At 32.6% G+C, this 22,353-nt stretch overlaps 3 protein-coding genes across 6 annotated transcripts; 2 read left to right on the plus strand and 1 right to left on the minus strand.

The window, feature by feature from the left end:
- Positions 1 to 3,829: 3,829 nt before the first annotated feature.
- On the minus strand, positions 3,830 to 7,753 carry LOC107920274 (probable WRKY transcription factor 2). 3 transcript variants are annotated; one of them, XM_016849892.2, is made up of 6 exons: positions 7,475 to 7,753; positions 6,246 to 6,730; positions 5,859 to 6,041; positions 4,907 to 5,760; positions 4,669 to 4,827; positions 3,830 to 4,565 (listed from the first exon to the last, which is right to left on the minus strand). In XM_016849892.2, exons 2-6 carry the CDS (start codon positions 6,666 to 6,668, stop codon positions 4,007 to 4,009), a joined length of 2,178 nt encoding a protein of 725 aa, XP_016705381.2. In that variant the 5' UTR covers positions 6,669 to 6,730; positions 7,475 to 7,753; the 3' UTR covers positions 3,830 to 4,006.
- Positions 7,754 to 16,972: 9,219 nt separating this feature from the next.
- Positions 16,973 to 17,630, plus strand: LOC107920241 (putative 4-hydroxy-4-methyl-2-oxoglutarate aldolase 3). Its single transcript, XM_016849842.2, has one exon. It carries the CDS (start codon positions 16,973 to 16,975, stop codon positions 17,471 to 17,473), a length of 501 nt encoding a protein of 166 aa, XP_016705331.1. The 3' UTR covers positions 17,474 to 17,630.
- Positions 17,631 to 18,563: 933 nt separating this feature from the next.
- Positions 18,564 to 21,866, plus strand: LOC107920239 (COP9 signalosome complex subunit 6a). Of its 2 annotated transcripts, XM_041099509.1 has the most exons (10): positions 18,564 to 18,888; positions 18,988 to 19,076; positions 19,306 to 19,399; positions 19,791 to 19,852; positions 19,960 to 20,035; positions 20,164 to 20,256; positions 20,655 to 20,755; positions 21,162 to 21,217; positions 21,316 to 21,403; positions 21,569 to 21,866. In XM_041099509.1, exons 1-9 carry the CDS (start codon positions 18,564 to 18,566, stop codon positions 21,395 to 21,397), a joined length of 978 nt encoding a protein of 325 aa, XP_040955443.1. In that variant the 3' UTR covers positions 21,398 to 21,403; positions 21,569 to 21,866. The 2 variants fall into 2 exon arrangements, with proteins under 2 accessions (XP_040955443.1, XP_040955442.1); XM_041099508.1 differs by having other exon boundaries at positions 21,316 to 21,866.
- The last annotated feature ends 487 nt before the right edge of the window (positions 21,867 to 22,353 follow it).

Genomic DNA, 22,353 nt, shown 5'->3' on the forward strand with positions numbered 1-22,353 from the left:
CTTTTGGCAAGAACTCTTCCGACAGTCTGGTACTAAGCTCCTGTTATCCACAGCATACCACCCTCAGACAGATGGTCAGACTGAAGTCTTAAACAGATGCCTTGAAAGCTACTTACGTTGTATGACAGGAGAAGCTCCTGCACGTTGGTTCCACTGGTTGGCCCTTGCTGAATGGTGGTATAATTCCTCCTTTCACTCTGCAATTCAACTCACGCCGTACGAGGCCTTGTATGGTCAACCTCCTCCAACTCATATGCCATACTTAGCTGGAGCTTCATCAGTAGCAGGGGTTGACCGTAGTCTACAAGCTCGAGAGGCGGCCAGGAACTTGCTTCAATTTTGCCTTAAGAAGGCTCAGACTTGCATGAAAACTGTTGCCGACAAACATAGATCAGAAAGAAGTTTCCAAATTGGGGACTTGGTTTACCTGAAGTTACAGCCTTATCGTCAACAGTCTCTTCGCAGGGTTATCAGTCAGAAACTAGCTCCAAAATTTTTTGGACCTTTTCCTATTATTGGGAAAGTAAGGGCAGTAACATATACCCTTCAACTTCCCCCAAACTCTCGGATCCATCCAACCTTCCACGTATCACAACTAAAGAAACATGTAGGGTCAGTTCCGACTCAATCTCAGTTACCACTCGTGGATGATCAAGGTGCCTTGCCAAAAGAACCCATTCGTATCTTAGACAGAAGAATGGTTAAGAAAGGGAATCAAGCAATGACAGAGGTGTTGATTGAATGGTCAAACACTTTTCCGGAGGACGCTACCTGGGAATCACTTCCAGCAATCCAATCCAAGTTTCCTCACTTTCATCATTGAGGACAAGGATGTGTGGGAGGGAGTATTGTTATGAGCTCGATTGTTAACAGGAAAAGACTTAAATAAAATAAGCCAGAATTAATTGAAACGGGGAGTTTTTGGGGTATTAGTGAAACGGGGCGTTTTGGTTGTAACTGAATTATGTCCACGTCTTTTGTTTGTTTTTTCCCTTTAAAATATGCATGTATTGCATGGCAGAGGTTATCGAAAATACTTAAGAAATTTTCAACAGAATTCTCTTATCTTTTCTTTTCTCCTTCTTTCCAAATTCTCTACTCGATTTTCTATCCCTTATCATAATATAATGGAAATTGTTAAATCATTAGGGACTCATTTGTAAGAAACAAAAGCTTTGGAAATAGATGTTATAAATTGATCATTCGAGGTTCCTTGAGAATAAATACGAAATCGGGTTACAGCTCGATCGACTAAATATTGAGATATCGAGATACGAGCATTTCGGATATAAAGATTTAAAAGGGACTTATTTGTAAAGTATGTAACTATGCTTAGCTTTGGTTATGTTTTAGTGAATCTAATACTATTTCGTATGAATAATTGAAAGTAGTTGAGAGAAGGTCGGATTTTCGAGGGTTAAAGGCGACAATGTGCGTCGAATAGCAAAATTGGTTTGTGCTAGCATAATTTCATTTTATTACATATAAATTTTAAGTAATTAGCTTATTCAAATATAAATCATAAATAATAGAATGAGTATTGAAATATCATGAATATATATGCATGAGTATATATTCTATGTTATAATGAAAAACTATGGAAAGTTGGACAATAATATGAATGTTTGATGTAAATATATTATAATACATGAATGACATGTGAATGAATGAAAATGTAATAGATGTAATATGAAAGGTTATGTAATGATTAGTATTATGTGAACTATTTCTTGGTAATATTGTAGATGCCCTATTAAACGATCTTCGATAGAGTCGCGTATAGTTGGCATGTCATAAGATTAGTTATATTGTGATTTCTTTGGTTTATACTAATGAGGCGCGGAGCTCATATTACTTTGGACATACCGATGAAGTGCGGAGTACACATTACTTCGGTTTATACCGATGAGGCGTGAAACGCATATTACTTTGGACATACCAATGATGCATTAGGTGCAATTTTTATTGGTTTGATGATAAGATGATCTATGTACCCGTCTTGAGTTTGTGATCAGTTGATAAGGGTTGTAAACTATTTTACATGTGATTGATTATTTTAATTGATATTGGAAAAATGAATAAATCATGTCGATTTGATGAATTGAATGCAATGAATAATAGCATGTGAAAGACCATGCGGATTGAGTGGAATGAGCCTTGAGGGACAATAATGTTATGAAACGAGTTAAGCTACTCGGTTTGGTGTAACTGAGATATGGATATTGATTTGAAAATATCAAAAGTTATAAATAATATTGAGATAGTATGGATGTTATGATTTGTTTCAATGTAAATTCTAACTTTGATAATGCAAAAAAAATTCAAAAAAAAGTTGTTAAAATTTAATAAATTTAAAAAAAAATTGTAAAAATTAAATTATATATATTTAATTCAAAAATGAAATATACGTAAACTGCTATACAAGTATCATTATAATTTTAATAGTTCAATCAGTTTTTTCATAAGAAAAAATAAAGAAAAACTAACTTTATTATCTTACATTTATTTTTTTTAAAAGATAAAATTATTTTAATATAGAGTAATATATAAATTATTTATAGAGTTTAATATGGAGAATACCATGGATTATAGAGTTTTTTTTTTTTTTTTGGTTCAATAGATTATAGAATTTAGTACGTGATATAGCAATAGTCCTTAACATTGCTTGGGTGTTGGCATATTGGCTCCTACTGTATGTAGTAGCAGAGGCAAGCATTGTCTATATTGTTGGCCTTGTTAACCTAGTTGATTTGTCTGCCACTATTATACACCTTCCCACACAATTATATGTACATACATATATATATATACACTCCTATATAAAGTTGTAAAGTTGAGGGAGAAAACTGAAAAGGATATGGAGTTGAGAGAGGGGTAGAAGAAAGAGTATATAAGGGGAACATTTATATGTACTCTTATTGGTAGGTTTATCATTCAAAGTGGTGTTTTGTTAAGTTGATTACATGACTTGACGTGATGCTAGGGGAAATTTAAAAAATAAATTAGAAGGGCTGTAATTAAATTATAAAATTTTGATAGGTAAAAATATTATAATTTCATCATTTTTGAAGGGACTAAACAATTTTTTTTTTCGTTTTGAGGTTAATAAAATTTTATCAAATATTAATTTATAATTTCATCACTAATGAAGGATTGAATTACAATTTTTCCATTTTAGAGGTTAATGATCTTACATGTCCCTTTAAATTTACCTTTGACATAATGAAGTTATAGGGTATGTTAATGATAAGCGACAACAATCATATCAAAATAGTTGAGCTTGGCGTAAACTTGATTCTAGGTGGGGCATGAAGGTTCCTCGGCAAGGTTTCCTTATTTGGTGGAGGTGGATTCTTAACCTATGTGTAACAAACATAAACAGCAACAAAAAGACCACAAACATAACAGTAACCACAACAACTTGCTGACTTAAATGGGACCAGTCCTACACCTCTAATACCATGAAAGATAGCAGTGAAAGTATGGAAGTCCACACTCTTGACAGTCTTTGCTAGGGGCATGGAAAATATTTTATTACATGCTAAGGTGACCATTCAATGTATGAAGACTCACTTTCTCTAAAGTAGAAAGACTACAATTGAAGGTTGTTGTCTCCTATCTAATTTGAGTTCATAGATTACCATTTGAATATATATATTATGAGTACATTGATAACCTCCATGTCCAGAACAAGTCTATAGTTAATATATTTGGCAAGTTGGTAGCCAACAAAGAAATCAAGTTCCAACAACTACTGTTTGCAGTTGCAATTACAGTTCCACTTCTGGTAATACGTTATCACATGATGTAGGTGGCAAATAGACATAAATGGAGGAAAAATAGTACTGCATTTCATAATAATTTCAACTTATGTTCTCAAGTCATCAAAAATCAAGAGAATATAATATGGAAGAAAAAAATGAGCACTGATGAAATGCTCATTTCTATATTGAAAACATAAATGCTTTCTATTTCTTCTCAGAACTGAATAAAAAAGAAGGAAATTTTACATCTGTGGTCCAAGGGGCAGCCTACTCATTAGTTGCTGGTATACTGATGTGTTGTTGGATAGATCCAAACCTGGGTCAGACATCGGTTCCATCTTTGCTTCTCCTTTTGGCAACCTGAAACCCATTTCGTTACCCTGGCGTTGATGAGGCATGTATGGATGAAGAGGCAGAACCGGCATCTTCGGTTGTCCAGGGCCTAATCCAGCCATTGCCAAATTTGCTAGGCCTGGTTGATTCATTCCAAAGGAGAAGCCGGGTGAAGGCCCCAGTTGTTGCCTTCCAGGCAGGGTAAATGGACCGAATGATGTCGGTCTAACCATGCTGTTGTGAAGTTGTGATGGCTCTGGCCTGTGGGCATGGGTTTGGACAGAAGAAGAAGCGAGGGCGGTTGCCGTGTTTGAAGTAGCAGAATTGACGTGACTGCTATTACGAGCAGCCGGAACATCATGATTATGCTTTCCTTCGTAAGTAGTAATTACTGATTTAAGGTCATGTGATGCCCTCTCCACATGCTTCCTCACGGTGCAGCCAGCACTTGTGCATTTGTAGTAACTCCTGCATTGAAACAATAGCAAACGAGCTCAGCATTATATCAGCAGTCGAGAGCAGTAAACTGAGAGGATATACAAGATAAAACAATGACGGAAGGAAAAGAAACCTTGGATTCGGATTTCCTTTCACTACTTTCTGGCCATACTTGCGCCACCGATATCCATCATCTAGGATATCTACCTCACTGGTTGTCTGGACCACAACCCTAGGCTCACGAATAGCTCGTGTGGCTCCACTCATTTCTGTTGTATAGGCTTCGATTTTCCTGGCATAAATAAAACACGAAAACATTCACATAGTGATCTCAATAGCAATATTATTCAAACATTTTATCAGATGTAAACCTTCTCTTTGATTCAGATTCATCTCCTTCACCGTCGTAACCTAACGAGACACTGCCATGTGTCCCCCGATCATCTTCATCTTCATCATTAGAGAATGTAGATGAGGCATCCACTGCATCACCTGATTCAATGTGAGTACCATTTGGGGCCGGTGCAGTGCCGTTCTCTGGACATATAGTTGCAGAAGATGTCATCTCGATGTTTTCATGCGTCCAATCATGAGTAGCAGCAACCATTGGCTTCTGTGCAGTTGCCCAAACAGGCTCACCATCTGTACCATTTTGAAGGCCAGTTTGTTCGGGGAGTTCCAGTTGCACGTCAATTAATGGGTTAGATGATCCAATGGATGATCGACGGTTAGGTGGAGGCTTGGGATGGTTGTGAGCTCCTTTGTATATTATTTCCGTTATGTGACCTTCATGAGAACGTTCGACTTTCTTCTTAACCTGACAAGTTGGATGTGTGCATTTATAGTAACTACGAGGATATTCACTCCCTTTTACTTGTTTTTGCCCATATTTCCTCCAATTATATCCATCCTCAGATGGCGCACCACCAGCCATGCAATCTCCACTGAATCTTTGATCTCCTTCTTCATCCTGGGGCTCATCAAGAGGCAATGAATGTTCAACGCTCCCACCAACGGGATCAAAGACCCTTTGGTCTGCAGAGTTGTTACTCCCCGTATCTTTTTCAGTTGATGACCTCAAGAAATCTGCCTGAAGGCTAAGCATGTTGCTGTTTTGTTGTTGCAGTTTCCTCGGGTCTACGCTTCGAGATGGCTGAGAATTCTCGGACTGAACTGAAACTTCAACGTTAGAAAAAGACTGCTGAGGAAGACTGGCCGGAGTAACCTGCAGTCGAAAGGAAAATGGGTTACGAACAAATGCGAATAACATTGTGCATTTCCGAAGAAAGACCTTTTTATTCATTAAATCTTTTTCTCTCATACTTTACTCGTCGCACCAAGGAGAAAAGAGGAATTCGATTCTGCAATGGGCTTGAAGGCAAATGATGATGCATTGATGTCTTCAAAATAGTTATCCTCACTTTTATCACGAGACTCTGGGATACAGCTCCTATCATTAACATTAGGAATGAATGAGAACTTTCCAGTAGTCGGGGATGGCTGTGCCTGCAGTGATACAACGAGAAATTCATATGCAACATAAATCCAATAAACATCAAAAGATTGATTTTAGGATTGCAAATGCCTTCAGTGGAGTATGGACATCATGGACCTGGGTGACCACAACAGTTGTTTGTTGATACCATCGATACTTTGTTCCAAAAAGCAGAATTATGATGGTACTAAAACTTTCAAGTTAAGCAAACTTACCAAGGAATTCGAAACAAAAACCGGAGAGTCCAGCAATGTTGTAGGGCTGAGACCAGGAGGTATTGTCAAGTAAGGAGAACGAATCTCGGGGTTAAGCGAAGTATCAGTAGACCTGATGTTTTCAGTATTCAACCTCGGAGCATTAAAACCAGCTCTGGCTGCCATCCTTTCCAACAAACCAGCCCGTGTACTTGATTTTTGCTCAAAAGTCGATTCATTTGACGGTTCACAACCTTGGTTAACATCCATTTTATCACTATTCTCTCCCAGAAAGAGTCCCTCACTTTTATTTTCAAGAGGAGCTTTAGACACTTGTTTTGAACCACTATCATCACCTAACATAACTGTGAAAAAGGTCCTTGGACTCTGAGTAGGAGGAATCCAATCTCCGATAATAGAAATGTTATCATCGATACCGGCCATGATAAATTCCAACCCCCTTGGCTCAAATATCGGTTCGTTTCAAAATGCAGATGGTTGAATTCCTGAAAGAAGAACAACCAAAAAACACAAATATATGCTGAAATCACAACAGGAAAAATCGCAGTTTTGGTCCCGAAATCCGGTAGCAGAGATGTAATAAGTCCTTGAACTGAAAGTGAAATTATGTGAAAAATTAGAATCTTCAAACTTCAATTCAACCAAGGCAATTCCCACTTTATAAGCATACTGTAAAAGACACTTATTTCCATGGAAAATAAAATAAAATAAAAGAGAAATTATGTAACAAGAAGATGAAGGTAAAAAAAAAAAGTGAAAAGCTTTACATTCACTCCTCAGCTTCACCAAAATGAATAAGGAATACATATATCATGAAAAGGAAATCCATAGATAAAAAAACTAGAAATGATTCCATTTTTGTTCATGTTATTACCCTTTTTCTGCTTTTGTTTTTTAACATAAGAACCCTAAATTAACCAAAAAAAAAAGGAAACAAAATATTCCAAATTTGATGAACATATCTTAAAGGAAAAGTAATCAAAATTGTTGCCCATCAAGATCTAATGATAAGGAATTTGAATCATTGCTGGGTTAAGCTAAAAAAAAAGATCCAAAAACAGCATAAAATACTTGTAAGATTTGGAAGCAAAAAAAAAAAAAAAGATCATAAAACAATTTCAAACACCAGAATTTGGCTTCAAAATTTGCAATAAACACATAACATAATGGCATTATTTCAACAAATAAATGAAGAAATAAATTGAAAAGGAAAAAGAACAAATGATTACCTGATTGATTAAAGAACCATGATGAGAGCAGGAAGAAGATAAAAACCCAAATCTTCTCTCTTCATTACAAATGGAAATTAAAAGCATCCAACTTTCTTCATCATAGTTGGAAAAAAAATTATAATTTTTTTTTCTTTTTGTTGTTGAAAATTTGTTGGGTTAGTCTAAAAATGATATGATATATGATTTAATGATGATGTTCCTTTTTTTTCCTTCTATGGAGAAAACTACAAGAGAAACAGATGCATTTACAGTATCTGTAATAATAAAATAATGATATATATTTATTCTTAATAAATAATGTGAATTTTAAATTAAAATTTAAAAAAAAAAAAAGAAAAGGAAGATGAAGAAAGAGGGAGAAAAAAAGAGATGGTATTGCAATCGTGGTGGACCCTCTCTATGAATGGAATCTTTGAAGAATGAAAAGAAATGGAAATTAATTAATTATTAATTTAAAATTAAATTATTAATTAATGCAAGGAGCATAATAATAAAAATAAAAGGAAAAAAGTTAGACAGATTATTTTTTTATTTTTTTACATTTTTTGTTTTAATTAGTTTGTAATATTCTTGTTTTTGGTTTTTTTTTTTTTAAATTCTTGTTTTCGGAGTGGGCTAAAGGGTGTATGGGTTTTTCAGCTTTGGAACAGAATAGAAAATGACTAAAATGGGCCCCGCTCCGGTGATTGGGGAAGCTCAGCCAGCCAGCTAGCCGGTTGAGAGGATGATATGGATTATGCTGTGTTGTTTGTTGCCTTAATTAGAGAGTAATTTGTTTTTCTTTTTTAATTAAATTAATTTTTTATTTATTTCTAAATCCAATAAATAAATAAATAAATAAAAACGCTGGCTGGCATTTAAATTATTATTTTAATTAATAAATACGTGCCTAACACCTGTTGCCTATAGCCTTGCAAAGTGAAGATGTTATAACCGCTTCTTTAGTGTTTCCACTTGGCAGGTGCCCCCTTAATCGTTGCCCTTTGCAAATAAAACCAAAATATATATAATATAGAAATTAAATTAAATTATTTTTTTTACAAAAATAAAAAAAGGACAATTGGATATGGATTGACAGGTAGGGTGTCGGAGCTCCCAAGGTTAGTTTAATTTAATTTAATTACAGTAAATTAATAATTAATAATAATAATAAAGGGTTAATTTCACAACATGTCTCGTAATTATTACACTATTTTAAATTAATTCACAAATTTCAGAAATTTTCATTAAATCAGGGGCGGTGTTGAGGGTATGGTAGGGGTGAGCATTCGATCGAATCGAATCAAAAAATTTCGAGTTAGTCGAGTTGACGAATCCTATTTTAGCAATCGAACTCAATTTGAAATTTTTTCGAATCGAATCGAATCAAATCAAGTCAAATCGAGTTAACGAATCCTATTATTCATATTCAATGTTGCGTTTACATGGACTGGATATTTAACCAATAAATGAAGTACAATACTATTTAACAATATAAACAATATAATGGTTTTGTCTTTTGACTTAATGGGTAAACATTTATCAAAACGACGTAATTTTATATTTTCTTATTGGGATTTTCAGATAACTCGAATTGTGTAATTCATATTCGAGTTAAACCAAAATATTTAATTTTTTGTTCAAGTTGATCCGAATAACTCGAACTATTTAATTCAAAATTTAAATTTTTTATCGAGTTCTTCGAATCGAATTGGTTGTTGACCACTAGGGTATTGGCAAACATTCGACACTCTCTCTAAAATGGGAAATCATATTTCTTATCTTTTAAAATTTATGAATTTTAAAATTAGTACATGACAATTTACATTTTAACTTTTCAAAAATAATAAATTCTTTATTTAGTCCATTAAAAATTAAAAACATATAAACTATTAAAATGGTAAATTTGCATTTTAACTCTTATAAAAATATACAATTTAATTTCAATCCCTGAAAGAATTTTCTAACTTCATCCCTATTACCAATTAGGTCATTTTGTCCAACTATCCATTAACTTATGTGTTAAATGTTTGTTTAGATATGAGGTTAGCTTATATTTTAAAGGATGACTATAAGGTATGTTATTAATGGAAAGAAAAAATCCAAGCAAAACTAAATGATAGCATGTGCCTTGTTTATTTATTTTTAAGATTTTTAAATATATTTCAAAAGTATACTTGATATTATATTTTCATAGGTAATGAATCAAATAATAGTTCATATTTGTTGATCGAGTTTTAACTCGATTAGCATGAACATTGTTGTTAATGTAGGAGAACGTAGGTTCGAGTGTGCTAAAGCACATTATCCTCCTATTTATGAGTTGGGGAGGGGTTATAGATAGTTCTAAGCATTATGTCAAAAAGAGCAGATATAATCAGAATCTATAATAACATTATTCAAAATAATTAATAATCATAATAGTCCATGTTTAAAACACAATAATCATATTTTAAACATGTTTATACTTATCACATGGAAAAGTTGGGCTAGGGGTGGTGTTAGGGAGGCTGAAAGAGCCTTGATCCCTTTAAAATGAAAAATATCACTTTTAGCCCTTTAAAATTTATAACATTTTAATTTAGTAAATGAAATATTTGTACTTTAGCCTCGAGAATATTGAAAAACTATAAACATAAAAAAATATACAACTTAATTCTGATCTCCCTAAAAAAAAATATTCTAGCTTTGCTCTTGGTCGAGTCCAACGTGTTTTTTTTATTTAAAAAAACGATTCTCTTAAATTTCAATGACATTATTATTTTTAATTATACACCATCGGATTCAAGTTACCTATGTAATAGAAATAAACATATTCTTTTAAATATATTCCATGTGATATGTAGAGGAATATTTAATGCATGAGTTGAATTTAAACTAAAAAATTGATGTAATTCATACTATACTCATACTTTAAATTTTAATAAAATTAATCTAAATAAAGGGGAAAAAAAGATGAAAAAGGGATTTTATTTAAAAAAACTATAAACATGTGGGTTTCTTTTAAAATCATTTTTAAAAGTTATATGCCCTGACTTGAAACAAATTGAATTAAGATAATGACTGGTTGATGATGAATTTGGTGTTGTTATCTCTATTAATAACAATAATTTAATGTATTATATTATATTCTATTTTATTTTAGTTAGTTATGTTTGAAATGTTATGTTTTAGTCATTTACGTTAACGTGTTGTAGTATTTTAATCACTGAACCGTTAATTACCGTTAACAGTGTAAAGGTAAGTTGACGTGAAACGTTAAATCACCATTTCAAACAATAAATTTTAGGTTAAATTATATAGTTGATCCCCATATTTTTTTCGTTTTAAGAACTTAATTATGAGATTTGAATTATGCAATGTAAAATTTAAACATTTAATTTTACTGTTTTAGCGAAATTCTCATTTAATTTTTATATCAAATTTTAATAAATATATTTCTTACGTAAACTTTTCATTTACTTTTTAAGTGCACCGTTATTCCGTTAATTAATAATTCTTTTATCAATCGAATCATAGATAAAGTGTGTAACATTTGTATTTAAGTTTTGGGCACATTTATCTCAAATTCGATCATAAAGTGATGGCTGAAAGTACTAGAACTCATATTGTATTTTTTAAAGTACTAAAACTCAGATTGTATTTTACTTCATCTATTCAAAAATAATGGGCAAATTATATTATTTATAAGAAGTACGGTGAAAATTATTGGACAGTTTATAAAAACTTTATTTTATAAATATTATATATTATAAAACTTTGATTCAATTCATTTAAAGTTTAAAATTGATTTAATTATAAAAGAAACCGAACTCATTAGCTTTAAACCTTTAAACAAGTGTAACTAAAAATGATTCGAATAAAAATGTATCTCTTGGTTTAATATTAAATTTTTTCATTCACTGTCTCTATTCACTCATATCTATTAATTTTTCAACAAATTTCTTCATTCATTTCCTCTCCTCTATATAAAGCCAAGTTAGGAGATTTCAAAACATATCATCAAAAAACTATAAATATAAAAAATTCCTTCTAAATTCATTTCTCCCGGTAATAGAGAAAGGCAATATTGTGTTTGATAGATCATTGTTGTTGTGCTACTACTGTGATCGTTTGTTGTTGTATCCTGGGAGACAGACGTCCAACGTTACTCAAAGCATCGAGGAGCGGACGAATTTGTCTTAAGGAAACTGTTTATATAGGCATCAACAAAATTCTTCTTCTAATTTTTAACTTTGTTTGATTACAAGTATTCTGTTGCGTTACTGCTACTGCATTGTATTGCATTGTCATTGTTACTGACATATTAATACTATATACAACATCAGATTTTCTTATAGGTTCCAATCAAGGTGAAGCTAGAAATTTTGTTTGGGGACTGAAATTAAGTTGTATATATTTTACGATAGAAAAAATACAATTTCACAATTTTAATAGCCTATATTTTTTTTATAAAATTTAAAGGATTAAATTAATTTTTTATCATTTTGATTTAAAATTTTATAAATTATAAATTCCTAAATGGAAATTTTTTTATTTTAGGGGGTCAGGGCCTCTGCCACTAATGTTCAATTTGGTACCTAATTTTTTCTAATTTGATACTTGAATTTTTTTTGCCCTGGTTAAATACCAAAGTTTGACTTTGATGTTCAATCTGGTAATTAAGTTTTTTTATCCTAATTAAATAATATTTTTATAAGAACAAACACGTCAAATATTCATCGAGTCGTATAAAGACATTTAATTTGAATATCAATTTAAACATTAAAATCAAACTCCCGTATCAAATCAATAAAAAAAACAAATACAATATTAAGCATTAAATCAAACTTAAATACCGAAATATATATGAATTAACAATCTAACCCCAACCGAAAAAGAAGGCCAAAAATGGGTCAAAAACACAAAGTTTGACCAAGTTTGTCTTTGGTCCCTTTTTTCCAACTATTTTTAACCTTCTATGTTGGTGTTTCCGAGGTTTCCTTATTAACAGACCGAAACCCAGTTTTGTCAGAAATGAATAAAGAAATAAAGAAGAAAAAGACTTACATTCAAATCTCTTTTATGTTATATTTACTGACCGATTGACTGACCCATGCCAATTAAGACCAAAGAACCGTATCAATCATCACATCAAAATAAAAATCCTGCTAATCATTTCATTTTACAGTTTTAATATTAATATTAATGATTGGTGCATATAACGAAAGTTGATTTTTGCCTAACATTTACTTTTTCTTCTTTTGATCATCAAATCACAGCCAAACCCTAACTTAATTTCCTACATGTTTATGGAAGCTTGTATCCTTACTTTAGATCCTAAATATAATGTAATTGAGAAGATATGGATCGGGTCATTCGATCATGCGTAAAAGTCAGTCTAAAAAATGTGAGGGTTTGAATATATAGGCTTGAAATATGAGTTTGGACAAAAAATGATGCCTATTTTTTAAACAAGTTGGGTCTTGGGTAAGCTTTTTTTTTGGCCCGACCCGGATACATGATTTTTTTTTAAAATTTGTTGGGAAACATTTGTTTTAATGTTTTTAATGTATTTGATATATTATATTTTTTAAATTTGTTTTATATAATAAAATATTTTTTTATAATTAATATGGGTCGGGCCTGGATTTAGCATCTATAATCTGAGCCGAGTGGGCAAAAAATTAGGTCCATTTTTTGGGCCGGACTGAGCCCGAGCCTATCAATAGGGCTTAAATTTTTGTTAGGGCCCAAACCGACCCATGAACAACTCTAGTCGGTGAAAGATAAAAGTGCCATAGAGTTGTTTGTATTAAGAGTTAAATTACGTATATTTGTTCTCTTTATTAAAAAATGAGTAAATTAATTACTGTATTGTCAAAAATTTCATCTATTTGTATTGTTAAAAACTAGCATGGTTGATGGAATATCAGACAATGACACGTGGTATGCCACATGTACCTCATGTTGATGTACAATAACAAATTTTTAATAGTAGAATTGAATGGAATTTTTAACAAAATGGTCTATTTGCTATTTGATCTAACGTACAATGACTAATTTCTTAATTTTTTTAGTAGAGATGACAAAATACAATTCGATTCCTAATATAAGAGAATCCCTGATACTCTTACGAATAATCAAATTGGCATTACTTTTGTCGTTAAGAAGTGCTTTTGAAAGGCAAAAGTGACACTAGGGGATGGCAAGGCCTCAGCCTTCCTAAAATTAGAAATATTATTTTTGGTACTTTAAAATTTATGAAATTTTAAGTTAGTATATGATAAAAATTATTTTTCATTGAAATTGAAGATTTTCAACATTTAATATTTAAAATGTATTTGATAATCATTTTAATTTTTATTTAATATAAAATTTTAAAAAAGGTTGAATAAGATAAATAGGCAAGTAGCTACTTATCTCTTAACGTAAAAAATATTAAGTTTATTTTATTTTATTGAAAAATTTAAATAATTTTTGTTTAAAAAATTTAAATTACCATATTTATTTTTCATCCAAAACTATCCAAAATAATATAAAATATAATATTAATAATATTAAAATAAAAATAAATAATCTTTTAAAAAACAATATTTACTTTGAGCAACATAATTATATTCAATACTTATATTTACTAATTTACCAAATAATTTTTTAATATAAATTCAATACTTACAAAGTTTAGCAGAAAAAAATATAGTACTTAATTTTTTAACACTTAAAATTTCAAATTATCAAACATACCATCGGTTTTTTAATTTTTAAAAAAATATAAATTATTAAAATAATAAAACTATATGTTTTAGCTCTCTAAAAAATATACAATTTAATTTTATCACATAAAATTTTTGTTTAGCTTTGATCTTATTGAAAAGTTCTGTCGGAAAAAAAGTGTTGCGAAAAAGGTACCTTTTTAAGTATTTGACATTGCGGCTAAAATTTGCACTAGAAAATTAAAATTTTTATTTTAGACATAATATTAGAAATGAAAAAAGAAATAAATTAAGTTAATAATATTTAAATAATTTAATATAATTACACATGAACCGGTGCAAATGGTAAATTTCTCCTTACACTCTTGAAAAATTGTAAAACATTTAAATTATGCCCTCCAAATTTTTTAATCATAAATGGTTTCAACATTCATACAAACGTAGGGTAAGGGGCGTAGCTAAGGTATTAGACATGGGCTTTGGCCCTTCTAGGTTGATGGCACAATTGCAATCCTAATCCCTTTAGGGATAAATCTCAAAATTACACAGGAATTTTGGTTCAATGTGCAATGTTATACATGAACTTTGATTTTGACCAATTTTATACGTAAAATATTAATTTAATATAATTTTCGTAAATTACTAATATAATTATTGATATAACAATTTGAGTGATTATTTTGTAACCTTTCATAATTGAGTTATCAAATTTCTTTTTACTAATAATCGGGTGACTACCAGTATAGTTTACCCAAAATTTTATTTAAATCATTTTAATATAATTTTAAAAATATTTTCTTTTAGCTTATATGTCAATCCATCGTGATACAATTCATAGCTTCCTACTAAGAGTCCCTTTGGATGGGTGTTTGCCTCTAGTACGATGCGTTTAGCTTTTTTTTTTACTCAGATTATAGTATAGCTACAATATTTAATCTCACTGCCACTATTATTTTTACATTAATCGCAAGTAAACGCACCAAGGTCCTAAATTTTCATGTAGAAAATCATAATTCATTAATTCAACCAATTAGGCATAAAATCTTGATGGATCGGATCCTACCATCTGAATTCAAGCCCATCCGACTGATTTTTAGGCATATCGGCCCAAAATATAATTAGGGCCGGAAGTTAAGGGCCGAATACCGTCGGCCGTGACAGTGGTGTGCGGACACACGTTGTCAGCAAAACTACCAGCGGGCACGGATAACTAAGGCCTTATCATCTTCCCCTTTACCCGTCGCCTTCGGCTTCGCGATCCTTTTGTCTGTTTTCTTTAGTTTTCTCTTTTTAAGGTTCTCATGGTCTGTACAATTATACTATATCAATATACAGAGCAAAGACCCAATCGATTTGAAGATCAGCTGCTTCGAAATTCAGATAATTGTTTGTGCAGCTGAGATTGATACAGTAAGTTCATTTGATTCTCTGATCTGCTGGTTGAATTTTGGTGACTTACCGTTTAGAAGTGTTACTTTATGGTTTTGCAGTTTCATTACCATATATATATATGCATATATTTATTCTTTCTGTACATAGAATTTAAGTTTCTCAGTAAAGCTGATCATTCTTTATACACAATTTGAAACATTATCCATTGGAAGTTTATTAAAGAAAAAGAAAACAAGAGATGGTGATTACATTTAATGGAAGTAATGGAAACAAATAACCTTTTAATCCTGTTGAAGGGAGGTCGACTCCCTCTTCAGGTCAAGATTTTGTTTCCCGAATTTGTATAGTGCTTGGGTGATTGAGGCAGCAGGTTCATTGGAGCGGGAGCTCCTCATCGAGATGAACTACGCACGATCACCTTTCAATGAGATGTGAGCATCCGCATTTCGGAGGTTTGAACTCATGCCCTACCATCGGCAAATGTTCACGTTTTCTATAGTAGGTGAGGCGCTTCCGATTTGTGAGCCACATTTCTTTAGTGTTTTCTGGCTCTCGTTAAAGTCGAGAGACAAAATCTTGATCTGCGAGATATTTCAAAGATTTCTATCGAAGGTGTCAGTTTTATACTTGTTTTTTAATTCTCTATGTCCGTTTTATTATCCATGTTCGGGATTCGTGATTGTTGTTTTCGAGGTTCAAACCTACATCCCCTTGAAATGCAGTGTGTTATTATTATAGGCAACACTTGTTGGTTGGTAGTGTTTTTATTTTTGTTAAGACCGGGGTTTCATTATTGAAACACATGAGATCTTGATGATATGTATATATATATATACACAGATTATTTCATTCACTTGTAACTGTATTTTGTTTGAAGATTGTCTTTGTGGCTTGTTTTTTGCTAAATATGCACCGATAATGTTGATCCTGGATGTTGCAAATAGTTAGATCTAGGAGAATCTAGAAACTAATTAGGACTTAAACCCTTCAATTGATTTTTCTCAGTTATCATCGCTTATTTCTTTGCAACATTTTGATATTGGATGAAAACATCGAAATGTTTATTGTTGAAGTTAACTAAGTCATTGGTTTAGTGGCAAAAGATCTCCATTGGTTGAAATTAGATCCTGGAATCGTCACAACATATGACCGCCTGTTCTATTATTGATGCTTTGAAAACCAAATGCTTTAACATCTGGAGTACTTCGGTGGGGTGCGTTAGGGGGGAATTATTGGAGGAGCGACTGTTAAGTTTTGAGACAACTTTACTTTCTAACTTATTCTGTAATATGCTCTATGAATGCATGGCAAAGAGTTCAAAGGATATGCTGTACTGTATGTGATTTACTTAAAGTATTTCATATGATTCATCTTTGCCTGCTTGTTTTAGCCTACAAATGAACTGAATATGCCCTGCAGGAAAACATATATGGCTGCCTTTGCAACTGCCGAGGCCTGTGATTCAAACACAGCGCTTTTGGCAAGCGGTGAACTGCGTGCTCTAGAACCGATTTTCAAGATATACGGGCAACGTCGTTCATTCTCAGGACCCATTGTAACACTCAAGGTGTTTGAGGACAATGTCCTGGTGAGGCAGCTTCTTGAAACCCGCGGTGAAGGAAGAGTTCTAGTCATAGATGGCGGGGGAAGCAAAAGGTGTGCTTTGGTCGGAGGAAACTTGGCGCAGTCGGCTCAAAACATGGGTTGGTCTGGTATCGTAGTGAACGGGTGCATTCGAGATGTGGATGAGATTAATGCATGCGATATCGGCGTCCGAGCATTGGGATCTAATCCCTTGAAATCAAATAAGAAGGCAATTGGTGAAAAGCATATCCCGATCAGCATTGCCGGAAGCTTAATCCGTGATGGCGAATGGTTGTATGCCGATAGTGACGGCATTCTTATCTCGAAAATGGAACTGTCTATCTAAAGCAGTAGTCCTTACCTTTCCGAGCCAATAAGGTGACCGATCAAGTTCTCAGACACCGGATCGTCATCATCCCAATTGTGAGTTCTTTAGTTGGATATTGATTATGAACATGATGGATTTTTTAAAATATATATATTTTTACCTTTGTTTTTTTTTATGGCAGAAAAATCTTTTTTTTCTTTCAAATTTTAATGTGAAATATGCCTTAAATTTAATTTATTGATATAATTATTATTAACAAAAAAAATCATATTTAAAACTTGATTTAAAATAGGGATCATTTATCTGATACTATAATGTAGATATTAAAAAGAATTGTTAAGATTGTTTATATATAAAATTTTAATAAATAAAAAATATATAAAATATAAAATATTAAATTATAAATAATATAAATATTTAAAAAAAGAAATAATAAGGCTGAGCTTAAAATAGGTTTCGATAACTATTTACAAACATGGGCAAATTTGAATAGAATTTTAAACCCATGTTTCAGGCCAAATTAGATTTAGACAAGTAGAAAGTGTAATTAATATCATGCTTAAACTAAATTTATCTAAACTTGATCGAACTGGCTGGACGTACAAGTTAGATCAGAATTGGCCAGGATAATAATTTGTAGAAAGGTTTTTGGACTGATTGAGTCGAGAATCGGTTGGACCAGTTCAACCAATCTAAAAAATCGAAAGAACCAATCAAAATTTAATATTTTCTTAAATTCTATTAATTTTTTTAATGATTTAGTTTAATCGAATCGTCTGGACGGTTGGTTGAGAAATTGGTGGTCTAATTAATTCGACTATTGATCCAATATTAAAAAATTTGACTTAACCTCGGCACAAAACTGACTTAACCGAACTCATGAACACCTTTGGGCTTAAACTGGGCCGTGCGAGTCACGGACATGTAAACAGTTGTAATTATAATGGAAAAGTGGGCTCACTCGTTTGTTCAGTAGTATCATATATAAATACCCAAAAGGAAAAAGAAATATAAAAATAAAAAAAGTAAATTGCAGAGACTTAAAAGAGTGCCGAAGCCGAAACCGTCGACTGGTAAAATTAAAGAGAAAACAAGAAAAGGGGTAACAATGGCGTCATCGTCGAGCAGCGGCCTCACCTTCAAGCTTCATCCGTTGGTAATCGTAAACATATCGGATCACTACACTCGTGTCAAGTCTCAGTTGAGCCTTCCTCCGTCACTCACATCCACCTCTTCCGCCGCCACCTCAAATAATAACAATAACAACAGCAACGGTGGCGAAAACAATCAAAATCCACCGCCTAGAGTCTACGGTTGCGTCATAGGTGTCCAAAGAGGTCGAACCGTTGAGATTTTCAATAGCTTCGAGCTTATTTACGATCCTTCTACACGTTCCCTCGACCGGTCCTTCCTCGAGAAGAAACAAGAGCTTTGTATAATTCTGTTGTATTCTATTCTATTCCATTGAGTCATCTATTTATTTATTTTAGTTATGGATTTAACAATGTGTTTAAATTATTATATTTTTCCAGATAAGAAGGTTTTCCCTCACTTTTATGTTCTTGGATGGTACTCTACCGGTAGCGATGCTCAGGAATCTGATATGCATTTCCATAAAGCCGTATGTTTTCTCAACCATTTTCCTCGCTTGTTAAAATTTAATTAAATGATTTTGATTTTTGAATTTCATCAGCAAGCATTGATAGAACATAGTGATTACATCCAGTATTTGCAATTACTTTATAATGATTTTTTTTTTAATTCTCATATGTAAACTATTTGTGATGGTGATCTTGTTGAATCTTCTTCTTTATGTAATGCATTTCAACACTAATGATTTTCTGTTACAGTTGATGGATATTAATGAAAGCCCTCTCTATGTGCTTCTAAATCCTGCAATCAATCCTGCCCAAAAGGATCTTCCCGTCACAATTTATGAAAGTGGTATGTAGCCTTTCTTAATTTTGAAAGATTTGTTGAGTTTAGTTGATCTGGTCTCAATCTAATTGGTTCCTTCATTATTGTTTTTTGTGCCCTATATTTGCTAATTTGATTCATTTATGTTAACTTCCCCAACCCAAAAAAGAAATCCTTATCTTGGAGTTATCAATTCATGCTCTTGACTATAAATTATTTCTGACTAATTGTGGAAATCATACTTATCTCCTATTGAAGGAAGTCCATGGACTTGATGTGTATTAGACTAAATTTCATCTCGATGAGGATACACAATGTCTTTCTCTAGTTTATGGCAATTTTGATGAACTTTATTTTTCCGGTTATTCTTTGGCAATAACAATTACTATTCTTCTTCTTCATCATCTCAACATAAAAGAGCTGCATGTCATAGATGGGGTTCCACAGCTTATTTTTGTCCGTTCAAGCTACACAATTGAGGTTCATACTTGTCGTTCTTACCTACCTGGTTTTCTTTTAATTTTCACCAATTGGGATTTGCTGAGATCGCCTTTTTTTTTGTTTTGTTGGGGGGGGGGGTGTTATAGACAGTTGAAGCAGAAAGGATCTCTGTGGATCATGTTGCCCATCTAAAGCCATCTGGAGGTTCAGCAGCAACTCAATGTAAGCTTGCTTGCTTGTAGCATTTTCTGTCAAAACTGATATTCGTATTTGATCGAAGCCCCCTTTTTTTTTTGTATTTTATGATTATCAGGGAATTGTTTATGTTTGTATGTTTTTCCTGCATCCAGTGGCTGCTCAGCTTACCGGTATACATAGCGCCATCAAGATGTTGAATAGTAGAATCAGGGTGCTTCATCAATATCTTGTTGGAATGCAAAAAGGTATTTGCCCATTCCTTGTAATTGTAGTACAAATTAAATTTAGTTGGAATTATGTTAACATTTGAAAGGTTGTTTTGACATTTCTTTAAGAAAAGAAGCATATATTTGTAGAGGCATATGAAAGCTCTAGACATAGAAAATACTTCAAAATAAGAGTATAGCTTTTCATTTTGTTATGAAGTTTTGAAGACTAGATTTGGACTTGTCCTGCATTTTTTTAAAGATATAGACGTCATCATTGATTGTCTTTATGATTATGACCAGTCATTTCTGATTTCCCATTGATGTTGGATAAATTACTTCTAGAGGATAAGCTATGACTAAGTTTCATTGGTATTTGGGCTATTGTGGATCAGGCGTCCTGAGTTAATGGTAATAGAATTTGTTCCCTGTTTCAGGTGATATTCCTTGCGAAAGTTCACTGTTAAGGCAAGTATCAAGCCTCCTCCGAAGGTTACCTGCAGTTGAATCAGAAAAATTTCAAGATGACTTTCTAATGGTGAGCCGTTTTTAGAAAAAAGGAAAAATCTTTTCGAGCTAGTAAAGTGCCGCTAACTGTAATAACAAGGTAGAGTTGTTTTCTACCTATTGTTGTGGGGGATGTTTTGATTCTTCTAGCCAATTTGTCATTATCACCTTCAAAGTGTGCCATTCTAAAATGGACCACCATCCCCTCAAGATGTTAATCCCCAAACTGAAGTACCAGTTCTTATGCGAAGAATTGGAAGACCAATTTATAACTTGAAAGCCTGTTGGACTTTCAGTCATATTATGGTGGTGGGATCTACTCAAAACTGGTGCTTTTGAAAATAAACATATTTTTTAATGTTAGGGCTAGTTTCACTTTGCTTTTGAAAACTGCGGTTTTTATCCTTTGATCACTAACAATTTTTTTTTCTGTGCAGGAATATAACGACACATTATTGATTACTTATCTTGCTATGTTCACTAACTGTTCAAGGTAAGATTATGTGTACTTTTATGAAGAAACTTGATCTTTTCCATATGCTTTTGGTGAAAGATGGAAGTGATGGGATGTTCTATTCTACTATTTTGCAGCACAATGAATGAGCTGGTCGACAAATTCAACACCACATACGATAGACACAGTCGAAGGGGTGGCCGGACTGCTTTCATCTGAGTTTTGGTAAACCTGATGACTCGTTTTGTGCATAGCACATAGGTTCCTTGCGAGATTAAAAAAAAATAGCTATGAGAATTAGATGCTTCTCACTTTTGTTTGTTATTATTCATTTCTAGTTTTTGGATTTTTGATTGGAGAGATTGGTGATGATGGTGTTTCTGTTTGCAGTGTTTTTAAACTCAGTTTGATAACGGAAGAAAGTGATATGATTTAACCGGTCAATTGGATAGCTCGTGTTGGTTGGAATTTAGTTAATTTGGATTTTAAAATTTTCGAATCATGGAACCAATGTATCTTCTGTTAGTTTTACTCAATGATGTTTAAGTCAGGCTGGATTGTTAGGTTGGACTGGAAATTAGTTGAGCTACGAGTCTGGAGAAAGTCATTAGATCGGTTGGCTTGAGAAGTACGGATCGGTTGAAATGTGTAAAAAATTGATTGAATCAGATTTTTATTTTTTCTTAAAGATTTATTTAATTGAACTGGACAAATCAATCGAACCGAATAGACCAACAAACTGATGGCCTGACCAGTTTGGTCATCGGTCCAATTCTAAAAATCTTGGTTTTTCAATTCTTAAAATAATTTTTGAGGTTCGTAACTGTGTATCTCAATAATATCGTCTTTTGGATTAGTTTGAATTACTTTTATGTTTAAGTTATTTTCAGTTTAGATGATTTTATAATTTTGAATTAGATATTTATACATTTATGATTATGGGTTTGGATTAGGATTATTATATAATCTGAAAATGAAGGACACAATGAACAGAGTGGGCGGGCCTGGTCCTGTCACTGCCAACTCTTACTTCATGGTTTACTTGCTGAGCACGCCCTCATCAAACCTAATTATCTTGGCATGTCCCTATAACCCCCCCTATCTTCCTACCTATATGTTCCTTTTCCTTCATATTTTGGTGCGAAATGCGATGCTACTATTACTTTAAATATTCA

Source organism: Gossypium hirsutum, chromosome D08, assembly GCF_007990345.1.
Source record: "Gossypium hirsutum isolate 1008001.06 chromosome D08, Gossypium_hirsutum_v2.1, whole genome shotgun sequence".
In the NCBI taxonomy this organism is placed as follows: domain Eukaryota; kingdom Viridiplantae; phylum Streptophyta; class Magnoliopsida; order Malvales; family Malvaceae; genus Gossypium; species Gossypium hirsutum.

Excerpts from the sequence above, each read along its gene's own strand:
- LOC107920274 (XM_016849892.2), bottom strand. The coding sequence starts at position 6,668 with ATGGCCGGTATCGATGATAACATTTCTATTATCGGAGATTGGATTCCT. Across the intron at positions 4,828-4,906 it reads GAATCTGAATCAAAGAGAAG|GAAAATCGAAGCCTATACAA; the intron begins GTTTACATCTGA and ends TATTTATGCCAG. Across the intron at positions 4,566-4,668 it reads AAAGGAAATCCGAATCCAAG|GAGTTACTACAAATGCACAA; the intron begins GTTTCTTTTCCT and ends GTTTCAATGCAG.
- LOC107920241 (XM_016849842.2), top strand. The coding sequence starts at position 16,973 with ATGGCTGCCTTTGCAACTGCCGAGGCCTGTGATTCAAACACAGCGCTT.
- LOC107920239 (XM_041099508.1), top strand. The coding sequence starts at position 18,564 with ATGGCGTCATCGTCGAGCAGCGGCCTCACCTTCAAGCTTCATCCGTTG. Across the intron at positions 19,400-19,790 it reads CGTCACAATTTATGAAAGTG|AGCTGCATGTCATAGATGGG; the intron begins GTATGTAGCCTT and ends TCAACATAAAAG. Across the intron at positions 20,036-20,163 it reads AGGTTCAGCAGCAACTCAAT|TGGCTGCTCAGCTTACCGGT; the intron begins GTAAGCTTGCTT and ends TCCTGCATCCAG.